The sequence below is a fragment of the Rana temporaria genome, chromosome 4, assembly GCF_905171775.1.
Source record: "Rana temporaria chromosome 4, aRanTem1.1, whole genome shotgun sequence".
Lineage (NCBI taxonomy): Eukaryota > Metazoa > Chordata > Amphibia > Anura > Ranidae > Rana > Rana temporaria.
In genome coordinates this window covers 12,671,590-12,685,847 of record NC_053492.1, presented here as the reverse complement: position 1 = coordinate 12,685,847, position 14,258 = coordinate 12,671,590, and the positions used below count along the sequence as shown (strand labels likewise).

The 14,258-nt window shown below is 44.9% G+C and overlaps 1 protein-coding gene across 1 annotated transcript; it reads left to right on the top strand.

Moving 5' to 3' along the window:
- The first annotated feature begins 587 nt into the window (after positions 1-587).
- Positions 588-10,508, top strand: LOC120935922 (zinc finger protein OZF-like). Its single transcript, XM_040347952.1, has 3 exons — positions 588-621; positions 784-916; positions 9,059-10,508. The coding sequence occupies exons 2-3, from the start codon at positions 796-798 to the stop codon at positions 10,381-10,383; spliced, it is 1,446 nt and encodes a 481-aa protein (XP_040203886.1). The 5' UTR covers positions 588-621; positions 784-795; the 3' UTR covers positions 10,384-10,508.
- The last annotated feature ends 3,750 nt before the right edge of the window (positions 10,509-14,258 follow it).

Genomic DNA, 14,258 nt, shown 5'->3' with positions numbered 1-14,258 from the left:
TGCCTACTTTGAAATACGCGCGCTTACGCTGGCCGATTTACGATACGCCGCCGTAACTTAGGACGCAAGTGCTTTGTGAATACAGCACTTGCCTCTCTAAGTTGCGGCGGCGTAGCGTAAATAAGATACGCTACGCCCGCACAACGTTATGCTGCCCTACGTGAATCTAGGCCAATGTATTCAGTCAGTGTGTGTGTTTCCTACAGATGGATCTAGTAATGGGAACCCACCAGAGAGATGTCCCCGTCCTCTGTATTCCCGGGATTCCACACAGGAAGGTCACACCATCCCCCACCATCATCAGGTAGATGAGGAACAATCACTGATAGTATAATTAGGATCTGTACATTATCTGCATTGTTACAATTTATGTCATTTTTATTATATATTCAGAGTGAGAACCTGAGAGATTCTAAAGTTGATGTTAAAGAAGAGGTTAAAGAGGAGAATGATAACGATGGGGTGATAGAGGAGTCGGAGTCTCTAAAAGAACACAAAGATCTGTACCAGGACACCATGGTGGAGTCCTCCAGTTACAGGAACCCACCAGAGAGATGTCCCCGTCCTCTGTATTCCCGGGATTCCACACAGGAAGGTCACACCATCCCTCACCATCATCAGGTAGGTGGAGTTGAGGGTCGGAAACATAAAGTGACTGAACACTCTGACATGTGGACATGTCAGAGTGTTCAGTCACTCTACAAGATGATATTTTCTATGTGATCTCACATCATAAATACTTCTATGTTACAGATGATATTTTCTGCCATTCTGTTGATTTAGGGTGAAGATCTAATGAACATGAAAGTTGAGGGTGAAGTAGAAGAGACGTATGTGAGGGATGATCAGCAATATACGGAGGAGGCTGGAATGATGACGTTCAAAGAGGAGAACACCCCTACAGAGATCAGGGAAGGTGAGCCATACAGAGGCGTCCCTAGGGGGGGGCCAGAGGGGGCCCTGACCCCCCCAACATCATGCTGTGCCCCACCATGTGCCCCCCCAAAAAAAAAAAAAAAAAAAAAAATTTTTTTTTTTTTTTTGCAATTTTTTTATTTTGCTCCCCGAGAGGGAGAGCGTCCCCAGTCAGCTCTGCAAGGGATTCCTCCCCCTCCCTGTGCTCGCCGACACTGCATAATGCGAGCGCTCACACAACCAGATATTCTAGCCTGGGCCGTGTTTAAGTGTGTGCACTGCAGACTGCAGTACACTGTAATCACTGAACTACATTATCTCCATCCCTTCTCTCCCCCCCCCATCTGTCTCCCTCCCCCTCTCCTGTTCTTTCAAAACATTCACAATTTACTTTCACTTTCAGTTAGGCAGATAATATACGGTGCAAATTTCTTTCCTGCATCCACAGATTGCAGGAAGGAAACTTGCATGATTCCCCCATCAACACAGACACTGCTGACGGGAATATCCCTCCTGCCCAGCAATTGTATTCTCCCGACAAACAGTGATTATCACTAGTGACTATACAGCAACCACTAGTGATAATTATAAGAGAATCTGCTCATTAATAGTTCAAATCTCAGCCAGTTTCTGATGAACCAGCTGAGATTTAAACTGTCTATGGCTGGTCTTAGCTCTTAGGCAGCCCATACATTGATTAGCACTGTGGAGTGTCGGCTTCCTGGCGTGATCGGGCATGTGGGATTTCAAACACACCCGAGCCCATCTCTATTGGTTGTAGACAGTTGAGCTCCCTGCAGGTTGCTTAGCAGCAGTGGACCCTTCTCTGACATGCTGATCGTGATGCAATCCAGGTGATGCTCTTAGTCAAATCCTAGTCATAAATATCAGAGATTTTATTGATCAAAGCCCACACTTTACAGGCATAGAGCCCACATGGCTGCGGAACATACGGTTGATTATATTTATGTGGTTGTACTCTTGATGCTAATAAATACTGTTTTTATTAGATCTGACTGGGAGCATCACCTGGATCACATGCCGATCAGCATGTCAACAGAGAAGGTTATACAGCATTACTGCTGCTAGGTGACCAGCTGGGGGCTCGGCTCTCTATAACCAATAGTGCCAGCCTTCCCCTGCATGCACCCATAATGTCACCAGCACTAGGTCCTAATAGACTGCCGCCGCTGCCAAGGAGACAGACGCCAGACCAGCGCTGTAAATAGCAGGGACAGGACAACTGGGGATCCCCACTGTGGCAGAACACCAGGGCCCGGTGGCAAGACAACCTTTGCAACACTGATAGTTCTCCCACTGCTTTGGACCCTTATATTTTCTTGGTGTGCTGGTGACATATATCTCTTGTTTTCTGCCACCCTGGGGGGCCCCAGTAGAGTAGGAAGGGAGCTCACTGCAGAACATGTGAAAGGGCCCATAGTGGGATCGTAGTAAAGGGCCCCAGGATATATATATATATATATATATATATATATATAATTGCATTTTATAGTTGGCCCCCCTACTTTTGTCCCTGTCCCCCCATGTGCCCCCCCTAAATATGAAAGCTGGAGACGCCACTGGAGCCATAATATGTTCTTCTCTTATTTCTGCACTGTTACTGCACACTGATTGGTCCAGAGTAGGGCGGGAGATTAGTGATATCAGCTAATAGGTTGATAATAGTCACTGATACTCGCACTACACATTTTTTCTTCTCTTCTCTCAGATAAACCCCCTTCTCTGTGCTGCAGACACAATTTCTGTACTCCAACATGATTTATGTCGATTCTGAGGTTGTCTTTCTTCTTTGGAATGACTTTTAGCTCAATATTAACATAAAACTTAAAGGATCACTAAACAAAAAAACATTTTGGGCTAAATAGCTTGCTTTACCTTATAGCAGTCTTGATTTCATGTCCTCATTGTCCGTTTTTGCTTTGAAGCAGCTGTAATCCTTTGAAATCCTCACTTCCTGCTTCTCTGGCTCCATAGTAAATTTCTCATGGGAGCTTCTCACTGTGGTCTAAGCTGTGTGTCTAAAACTCCTCAGAACCAATCAGATTCATTTTAAAAACAAAACACTGCCCTGGATTTGTTTGTTTTGGTTCTGTGTGTCTCTTTACTTCACATAAACATAAAAACAGTTTAAAACCGAAAGTGAAACTAAATGCACATTATATGATAGAATTTAATCAATTTTTCATCATTTTTAAAAGGAATCAGTTAACTTTTATGTCTCTATACCCTGTAAACAGTCATTTCAGCCAAAATTTTTTTTTCCTTTAGTGACCCTTTAACCACTTAAGCCCCGGACCAAAATGCTGCCTAAAGACCCAAGGTGTTTTTACAGTTCGGGACTGCGTCGCTTTAACAGACAATTGCGCGGTCGTGCGACGTGGCCCCCAAACAAAATTGGCGTCCTTTTTTCCCCACAAATAGAGCTTTCTTTTGGTGGTATTTGATCACCTCTGCGGTTTTTATTTTTTGCGCTATAAACAAAAATAAAGCGACAATTTTGAAAAAAATGCAATATTTTTTACTTTTTGCTATAATAAATATCCCCCAAAAACATATATAACCTTTTTTTTTCCTCAGTTTAGGCCGATACGTATTCTTCTACCTATTTTTGGTAAAAAAAATCGCAATAATCGTTTATCGGTTGGTTTGCGCAAAATTTATAGTGTTTACAAAATAGGGGATAGTTTTTTTGCATTTTTTTTTTTTTTTTTTTACTACTAATGGCGGCGATCAGCGATTTTTTTCGTGACTGCGACATTATGGCGGACACTTCGGACAATTTTGACACATTTTTGGGACAATTGTCATTTTCACAGCAAAAAATGCATTTAAATTGCATTCTTTATTGTGAAAATGACAGTTTGCAGTTTGGGCGTTAACCACAAGGGGGCACTGTAGGAGTTAGGGTTTACTTTGTGTGTGTTTACTAGTGTAGGGGGGTGTGGCTGTAGGAATGACGTCATCGATCGTGTCTTCCCTATAAAGGGAATGACGCGATCGATGCGCCGACACAGTGAAGCACGGGGAAGCCGTGTTTACATACGGCTCTCCCCGTTCTTCAGCTCTGGGGAGCGATCGCGACGGAGCGGCTATAAACGAATAGCCGCGCCGTCGTCCCGGATCGCTCCTGAAGCCACGGGGACCGCCGCATGTACGGGGGGGGGGGTCCCGATCGGACCCCCGACCCACGTCAAGCAGGGCACGTATATATACGTACATGTGCCTGCCTGTGCCATTCTGCTGACGTATATGTACATGAGGCGGTCCTTAAGTGGTTAATAGTCTTGTTGGGATAAAATGTAATAGGTAGAGATGGGCTTTAGGCTTGGTGCAAATTTTGCATATTTGATATTGTCAAAACAACCAGTAGGTTAATGCTGAGATAGTGGCTAACGCATAAAAAAAAGTGTTGGGTCCTCCCCAAATATCATGCAAGTCTTTTCAGGTTTGCTATGAATTTTAACTACTTGAGGACCCCTTCACGCCGATATACGTCGGCAGAATGGCACGGCTGGGCACAATCGCGTACCTGTACGTGTCTCTTTAAGCCCAGCCATGGGGTCGGGAGCGCGCTGGCGGCGGCGCGCTCGCGTCCCGGTCCTAAGCTCGGTGACCGCGCCTGCGGGACCCACGGACCCGATCGCCGCCGGTGTCCCGCGATCGGTCACCGGAGCTGAAGAACGGGGAGAGGTGAGTGTGAACACACCTTCCCCGTTCTTCACAGTGGCACTGTCATTGATCGTCTGTTCCCTGATATAGGGAAAGACGATCAATGACGTCACACGTCCAGCCCCGCCCCCCTACAGTTAGAAACACATATGAGGTCACACTTATCCCCTACAGCGCCCCCTAGTGGTTAACTCCTAAACTGCAATTGTAATTTTCACAGTAAACAATGCATTTTTATAGCACTTTTTGCTGTGAAAGTGACAATGGTCCCAAAAATGTGTCAAAATTGTCCGATGTGTCCGCCATAATGTCGCAGTCACGAAAAAAAACGTTGATCGCCGCCATTAGTAGTAAAAGAAAATTATTAATAAAAATGCAATAAAACTATCCCCTATTTTGTAAACGCTATAAATTTTGCACAAACCAACCGATAAACGCTTATTGCGATTTTTCTTTTTACCAAAAATAGGTAGAAGAATACGTATCGGCCTAAACTGAGGGGAAAAAAAAGTTGTTTTATATATTTTTGGGGGATATTTATTATAGCAAAAAGTAAAAAATATTGCATTTTTTTTTCAAAATTGTCGCTCTATATTTGTTTATAGCGCAAAAAATAAAAACCGCAGAGGTGATCAAATACCACCAAAAGAAAGCTCTATTTGTGGCGAAAAAAGGACACCAATTTTGTTTGGGAGCCACATCGCACGACCGCGCAATTTTCAGTTAAAGCGACGCAGTGCCGAATCGCAAAAAGGGGCAAGGTCCTTAACCTGCATAATGTTCGGGTCTTAAGTGGTTAAGGGGGACCCCACGCAAAAAAAAAAATTGGTGTCCCATCTAAATTCTTAACTAAACCATAAAAAATGTTGAAATCCCACCCCCCATAATCCATACCAGATGGTTATCTAAAAGGTGGTTGTCAATGTGCCCCTTGTCTTAAAGGGGCTTTCGAGTTAACAATAAGCTCCAGACCCCCACAACCACTGGACCAGGGTTGTGGGGAAGAGGCCTTTGTCCTCATCAACATGCAGACAGTGGGGTGTTAAGGGCATGTGGCCTGATATGGGGGGGTGGGGGGCATATGCCCTCCCCCCATTCCTGGCCTGCCAGACTGCATGCTCAGATAAGGGTCTGCTATGGTATTTGAGGGAGACCCACACCATTTTTTTACTTTTTTTTTTTTTTTTTTTTTTTTCGTGTTGGGCCTCTCTTGACATCTATACCACACCCTCATTAGAGTTAATGGTCTGTTATGTCTTTTTAGAAATCCCTGACTGACTGTATCAATCGGCCCCGCCCCCCCGGCGTGCCGCGTCATTGGATGTGATTGACAGCAGCGCGAGCCAATGGCTGCGCTGCTATCAATCCATCCAATCTAGTTAATCAATGGCCAGACTGACTGGAGAAGAGGATGTCGGGGGGGGTGAGCGCAGCAGATGAATGTGCTCAGGTAAATAAAACGGGGGGGCTGGGCTAGTTTTTTTTTTTCACTTTAATACATAGGATGCATAAAGGTGAAAAAAAACGAACCTTTACAACCCCTTTAAAGTAAAGTTTTCCATATGCACCCCAAACCAAACCCAGGTATTCTGCCCATCATAAGTAAGGAGTAACATCAAAAACATAAACAATTATTTCTAGGAGAAAATACTGCTGCAAGCACCATCCAGTCAGTGCTGCTTATCACCAAAAGCCTAGTCCTGTAGTCACTAATTGTATGCTAAGGGGGCGTGGCCTAGACCGGAATGTGAGAGGACGCATCTCCCTCAGCTCCCGGTATTAACCCTGTGAACGATCCTCCCCCAGCCTTCCTATCGACACCCCACCGATCTATGCAGCAAGCCTATACACCAGGGACCCCCGTGGAACCTTCGGTGGCCCTCTGTACCAGGGGGATGACCCACAAAGGACAAGCAGAGACGACGGGGCTGAAAATTCAAGATGGCGCTGCGGTGTTCTCGGTGGAGGGCACCCGTCGTGGCACGGACAAGATGAAAGACCAGGGACCCAAAGCAAGTAAGCTTACCAAGCCCCAGGGCAAAGATGCTCCAAAGGACATATTATACTATGCTCAAAATATGTCAGGGAACCTGGGGACAGAGCAGCCATCCCGCTCCGGGGGGGTCACAGCACCAGCAGACAGACATGCAGGCAGCCTCTCTCCCTGATAAATGGAGAGAGGAAGAGATGGTGCAGGCTGATCCCTTGGAAGGGGACTTACACAGCCCTGATACACAGGACACTGTTCAACCCACACTGGCAGACATACTCAGAGCAGTGCACAACTGCACAGCTTCAGTTAACACCTTAAAGGAGCAGTTTGGAGGTCTGAGGGAGGATGTGCCTTTACTGCGCCAAGATATGCTAAAGGGTCTGCAAGACTGAACCTCTACATTATCAGAGATCACATGACCCAGTGCCTAGACTTGTGGTTGTGTGAAGAGAATGCACCTCCCAACCCCCATTGGTCCCTGCTCTTCTGACAAGGCTGTGTAAATGTAGAAGTGATCTGGGAGGAACAAAGGGCCTTTTACTGAAGAGGGGAAGTCACATCTGGTTGGGACATCCACAGAGAACATCTGCTCACTAAAATGTACCTGATCCATGCAGGCCGGAAGATAATTTACTTTTCTAGAAAGGCACACTGTATAATTATGCTGAGATATGGTGTGCAGTTTAAACCTACAGTTGTATTCAAAATTATTCAACCCCCACTGAAATTGATTGTTTTGCCAAGTTTGACATTGATTTTGATCATCCTGTCATCCTGCTTACAATTAAATCAAAGAGGCACGTGTAGGTCAGACAAATATAACATAACATTTATAATATAATAACCACAAATGTCTTTTCTGTGCTCACATCATTATCAGTTTTATTCAACCCCCAATTGACATTCAAACTTAGTACTTAGTACAACATCCTTTTACAGTTATAACAGCTTTTAAACGTGAAGCATAGCTTGACACAAATGTCTTGCAGCGATCTACGGGTATCTTCGCCCATTCGTCATGGGCAAAAGCCTCCAGTTCAGTCACATTCTTAGGCTTGCGCACTGCAACTGCTTTCTTTAAGTCCCACCAGAGGTTCTCAATCGGATTTAAGTCTGGTGACTGCGATGGCCACTCCAAAATGTTCCAGCCTTTAATCTGTAACCATGCTCTAGTGGACTTGGAGGTATGCTTGGGATCATTGTCCTGTTGAAAGGTCCAACGTCCCCCAAGCCTCAGGTTTGTGACGGACTGCATCACATTGTTATCCACTATCTCCTGGTACTGAAGAGAATTCATGGTACCTTGCACACGCTGAAGCTTCCCTGTACCTGCAGAAGCAAAACAGCCCCAAAGCATGATTGACCCCCCGCCATGCTTCACAGTAGGCAAGGTGTTCTTTTCATCATAGGCCTTGTTCTTCCTCCTCCAAACATAGCGTTGATCCATGGGCCCAAACACTTCTAATTTTGTTTCATCAGTCCACAGAACACAATCCCAAAACTTCTGTGGTTTGTCCACATGATTTTGGCATACTGCAGTCGACTCTTCTTATTCTTTGGAGACAGCAAGGGGGTGAGCCTGGGAGTTCTGGCATGGAGGCCTTCATTACGCAGTGTGCGCCGTATTGTCTGAGCAGAAACTTCAGTAACCACATCTGAAAAATCTTTTCTCAGTTCCTCAGCAGTCACACGGGGACTTTTCTCCACTCTCCGCTTCAGGTAGCGCACAGCAGTCGAAGTCAGCATCTTCTTTCTGCCACGACCAGGTAGCGTTTCAACAGTGCCCTTTGGCTTGATTTTGCGAATGATGCTTCCTATGGTGTCTCTTGGTATGTTTAACATCTTTGCAATCTTCTTATAGCCATTGCCCTTCCTGTGAAGAGTAATCACCTCTTCTCTTGTCTTCCCGGACCATTCTCTTGACTTCACCATGTTTGTAACCACACCAGTAAATGTCTAGAAGGAGCTGAGTATCACAGTCATTTTAAAGCTGCCTGATTGTTGCTTATTAGGCTTTATTGCTGCTCCCTGACATCCACAGGTGTTTTCAATACCTGATTGAAAACACCTCAATGAACCTCTGTTCTTCAGAGTGGTAGTCTTTAAGGGATTGAATAATTGTGTAAATGAAGAATTCACAAAATAAACATTTACTGCTGTATTACAAAACCAATTGATGTCATTTTAGTTGCATATGGTTCTTTAAGAAGTCCTTGTAGGATTTCATTCTGAATACAATTACAAATGTACACAAAATTCCCTAAAACCCTTTACAGCATTGGGGGTTGAATAATTTTGAACACAACTGTAAATGTCAAAAATGTTTTGAAACTTTCAATAAAAACCATTGAAACACAAATGGGGGGGAAAAAAATGAAAATTTACCTGATCCAGATGGAATTGTGATATAAGTTATCTAACCCTTGTGTATCTATTGATCATGTGTTTATTATTTTCCAGGACACACCATTGAGAAACCCTCAAAGGATCATCTCACTTTATCTCTAAGTTTTAAAATGAAAGATGAGGACATCACAAGAGATTGTGCAGGAGAAAAGGGGATAACCTCAGCTTTCAATGGTGGACTTCACAGTGTGGATGAACTACTAAATCCCTCTGACTCTAAACAACCTCATACTGTGGGGGACGGTGCCGGAATTCAGGGGGAGGAAAAACATTCCATTCCTGAATGTGAGGAAAGTTTTAGCTCTGAATCAAGTCTTACTGTACATCAGAAATCTCACACAGGCGAGGAGCTACATTCCTGTTCTGAGTGCGAGAAATGGTTTACACGGAATTCAGACCTTGTTAGACATCAGAGATCCCACACAGGGGAAAAGCCATACTTTTGCTCTGAGTGTGGAAACTGTTATACACGTAACTCAGACCTTCTTCGACATCAAAAATCTCACACAGACGTGAAGCCTTTTTCCTGTTCTGAGTGTGGGAAATGTTTTTTAGAGAAGTCCAGTCTTTACAGACATCAGAGGATTCACACAGAGGAGAAGCCGTTTTCCTGCCTTGAGTGTGGGAAATGTTTTCCACATAAATCAGACCTTGTTATACATCAGAGATTACACACAGGGGAGAAGCTTTATCCCTGCCCCGAGTGCGAAAAAAGTTTTCAATGGAAATCACACCTTATTAATCATCAAAGATCTCACACAGGGGAGAAGCCGTATTTCTGTCCTGAGTGTGGAAAATCTTTTTCACTGAAGTGTAGGCTTACTGCACATCAGATATGCCACATGCAAGAAAAGGTGTTTTCCTGCCCTGAGTGTGGGAAATGTTTTTCACGGAAAGCAGACCTTGTCAAACATCAAAAATCACACACAGGGGAGAAGCCGTATTCATGTCCTGAGTGTGGGAAATGTTTTACAGGGAGACCAGAACTTGTGAAACATCAGAGAATTCACACAGGGGAGAAGCCATTCTCCTGTCCGGATTGCGGAAAAGGTTATACACAGAAATCAGACCTTGTTATACATCAGAGATATCACACGGGGGAGAGGCCGTATTCCTGTCCTGAGTGCGGAAAATGTTATGCACGGAAATCAGACCTTGTTATACATCAAAGATCTCACACGGGGGAGAGGCCGTATTCCTGTCCTGAGTGTGGGAAATGTTGTGCACGGAAATCAGACCTTGTTATACATCAAAGATCTCATACAGGGGAGAAGCCGTATTCATGCCCTGAGTGCAGGAAAAGTTTTTCACGGAAGTTTTATCTTTCTGAACACCAAAAAAAACACAAAAAAATTATTTCTCACTATACTGTAGTGTAGAATCAGCTTTGAATTTGAGAACCGCTTAATAATCCAGAATCTCTCATACAGCAAGCCCACACCAGATCCAACTGTGGCCCCAGACATAGAAAAATAATATTATCAAAGTTCTCGTGTTTGTGTTATGCTTAAAAAAAATATGGGCTAGATTCAGAAAGAATTTACGTCGGCGTATAATTTTTCTGTATTCAGAAAGAAAGATACGCCGAAATTTGGCTAAGATACGACCGACGTAAGTCTCTTACGCCGTCCTATCTTAGTTGCATATTTAAGCTGCCCGCTAGGTGGCACTTCCGTAGATTTACGCGTCGAATATGGTAATGAGCTAGGTACGCCGATTCACGAACGTAGTTGCGCCCGGCGTATCTATACGTTGTTTGCGTAAGGCGTCGGACCGGCGTAAAGTTACCTCTGCTATATGAGGCGCAGGCAATGTTAAGTATGGACGTCGGGACAGCGTAAAATTTTTCGTCGTTTACGTAAGTCGTACGCGAATAGGGCTGTGCGTAACTTACGTACACGTCGTAGGCAGTGTTCGGCGTATCTCTAGCCGATGTGATTTTGACGCATGCGCACTGGGATACGTCCACGGACGGCGCATGCGCCGTTCATTAGAAGCGTCAAATACGTGGGGTCACTAGTAATTAGCATACAACACGCCCCCTACCAGCCTATTTTGAATTAGGCGGGCTTACGCCGACCCATATACGCTAGGCCGCCGTAACTTTGGGCGCAAAGTCTTTGTGAATACGGGACTTGCGTGTCAAAGTTACGGCGGCGTAGCGTATATGCGATTCGCCCGCCTAAACATAGGCAAATGTCTCTGAATCTAGCCCTATATATGTAAGGCTTGAAATGTTGCAGCTAGGGATAAGCTTGGTTTGGATCTAAACCCAGTTCACCTAAACTCGTGGAAAGCTGTCACGTGATCGATCGCATCCTCACCTACCCAATGAGCTGTGGGTGGGAGGATTCCTTGGCCCGTAGCTGAATGTAACAAAGTCACATGGCCATATTGGGTCAGTATTAAACTGTCAAACAATATGGCTATGTGGCCATATTAGGTCAATGATGTCATGTGCATCCCCGTCCCTTTGTATATGTGCAGCTGCATTGTGGGAAATCCTCAGTCCACAGCTCTTTGGCCCCGCAATTCAGCTAACTTCCATGTTCAGACTGAACCTACGTTCAATTCTGGTTGCTGATTATTTGATGGATTTTATAAAGTATGCCTTGAAATCAACCTATAGGAGTCAACGCATTTCGTGGGAAACCCCACTTCATCAGGACCTGGGATCTCAATATAAAAGTGCTGTGACAATACATATAAAATTGTTATTATTGTAAAATTTTATACAAAGTTTCAAAATGTGAGAAAGAAAGTGATACATTTTATATTCTTATGCCTGGTTTATGTCACACCATTGGAGGTATATTCAAGTCACATGTTCAGTATATTTCTATTTTTGTTTACATCCAGAAAGTTACTGTGGGTTAGAGTGTTCTGTTACTGCTTAAAAAGAAGGTAAAACCCCATTTTCCCTCTCCGTCTTTCCTTCTCATCTCTTATGTCCCCCCTTCGCCACTTGTTTGTTCCCATTTTTTATTTTTTTTCATGTTTTCTAATTTTTGTTCTATGAACCTGATTCATTTTTTGGACCACTCCACGCGTTAACCCCTGAGCAATAATCTCAGTTACCCTATGTTGACCCCCTGTTTTGGCCGGAGGGCTGTTGATGTTTGACAGCTCCCACTATCAAATATGCTTTTCATGCGTACTATTAAACTGTGCCATGTTATGCTTATTGTTTACATCCCCTGCGTGGGATTATTACAGCTGTTCTCACTTCCCCCCCCCCCCCCCAATTTTTTTTTCAATAAAAAAGATTGTACCAGAAAAATAAAGTAAAACCAGTAGTTTACAGACCAGTCACTACTTCCTCTTCCAGAAAGCTGTCGTTTTGCCAGCAGGCCTGAGTCACCAAGCCTTTTCAAATGATCCACAATGGTAAGGGGCCTTATCTAAGCATACTGGAAATATTTATGGAATCAGTGCGGTCGGTAGTGGCATCTCTGCAGCAGGGAGATTTTTTTTAGCATCAGTCTATACCAAATGTGGCACCCTCCTAGGTACGTAGTGTAGAATAGTTTTTGGTTTCTCTGCTTAACAGATGGTCAGCTAGGTAAATTTAATGGCTGCTTAACAGGGACCTGTGATTGGCTAGTGTAGCCTGCTCGGTGTGCTCAGCTGCTGTTTGGTTCCGCCTCTGGGCTCCCCTGTATCCTAGAAAGGTTCTGGATGTATAGGTGGACCAGTGGCAGCCAGTGTTTTTTTTTTGGGGGGGGGGCGGCAAACAACCCCCCGTTGGTCAGTGGAATCTCAGTCAGCACCCCCCCCCCCCTGCAAATACCCAAGCAGGCCCTGGCAGGCAGCGGAGGGCTTCATGGGCAACGGGCTCCATTGGGTTGCAGCCTCTGGCTTCTATGGACAGTGGGCAGGCTCCTGTGTCTTCTGTGCAGTTCTTCCCCCTTTATCCTAGGCGTCCAATAGGGTCGCCTGTCCTTTCAGCCAATTGGGTGACGGGTATCAGACCCGCTTCCAGATTGCCTGGGAGAAGGATCAGTGTTGCAACAGTGAATATTCATTCGCTGTTGCAACACACCTGGGTGGGCTCCGGACGCAGTGCTCTGCACCCTGAGTCTACCCCATTTTGAAGCCTATTGGAGCCTCTAATTAGTGCTTTAAAAAACACCCCCACCCATCCCCGCCATAGGAATTAATGCGCCCGACATCCTAAAAATGGCCCCCTGTGCGCCCACAATGGACAGGCTGCCCCTGAGGTGGACACTATGCAGAATACAGCAGAAATATTAATGCCGTTCCAGCCAATCCCAGGTGGGTTGGGCCTGAAGGATGCTGGGAGAGGGTTTTTTATTCACAGAACATGCTGAGTTCTAGGTCCCTCCCAGGAGTAGATTGCACCAGCTAGGGGAGAGGCTTTTGTCTCCCCTGGCACCTGCTGTAGGGTTGCCACCTCATCCCTTTAAAACTGAACACATGAATTACACAGGTTCTATGGCTGATTAAGGTGGTAATTCGACTCACTTGGTGCCTTATCTGCATTAAATTAGCCTCAGAACCTGTGTAATTCATATGTTTTTGGGTTCTAAGGGATAAGGTGGCAACCCTAACCTGCTGTCATGTGGCCTCGGGAGGGAGACTTGAGGGCCTGAATTGAGAGAGAGTGACCCTAGTTCTGCAGAGAACCAGCTGAATGGGCTATCTATTGAAGATCTGGTCTGGTATAAGTTGGAAGGAGGCCACCAGCTGTCCCTGGACATTGTGTGAGTACAGACAACCTAGAGGGTTTATAGACTTGTGCTTTTAATCCCTTCTGGTGTGCTATATAGTCAGCTGGAGGTCTGAACAAGGGAACACTGGCTAGTGTTCTGAAGAGTTTGTCCAACTGTTGATATTGCATAGAACTTTGCTCAGTCCTAATACTCTTTGGACTGCCAAGCAGTCTGCTGTAACTGGCTTGTACCTGAGGAGCTTTGCCCTGGTACTATTACTAATACCGAGGGACTTTGCTCACTCCTGAAACTACTTTGTGCTACTTTCAAAGAGAAGTCTCCTATCTGCTACAAGCTAAGACTTCACCAGAGCTTAACCAACGGTTCAGTTAGATCCTCAATTGTGAATAGTTCTATTTCTTGGCGTATCCCACTAAAATCCCATACCTATCTAAGTTCTCCAAAAATAAAAACCACAAATACAAAACCGTTAGACTGGTCATTGAACAATTGGAAGTGTGTGTGCACCTGGCTGTGTGAATATACCTTATGCCTGGCTGCGGGTCAAAAAGGGGGAAGAC

Bases quoted from the DNA above. Each gene is read 5' to 3' on its own strand.
- LOC120935922 (XM_040347952.1), top strand. From the start codon at position 796: ATGAACATGAAAGTTGAGGGTGAAGTAGAAGAGACGTATGTGAGGGAT. The intron at 917-9,058 runs GTGAGCCATACA...ATTATTTTCCAG, and splicing joins CCCTACAGAGATCAGGGAAG to GACACACCATTGAGAAACCC.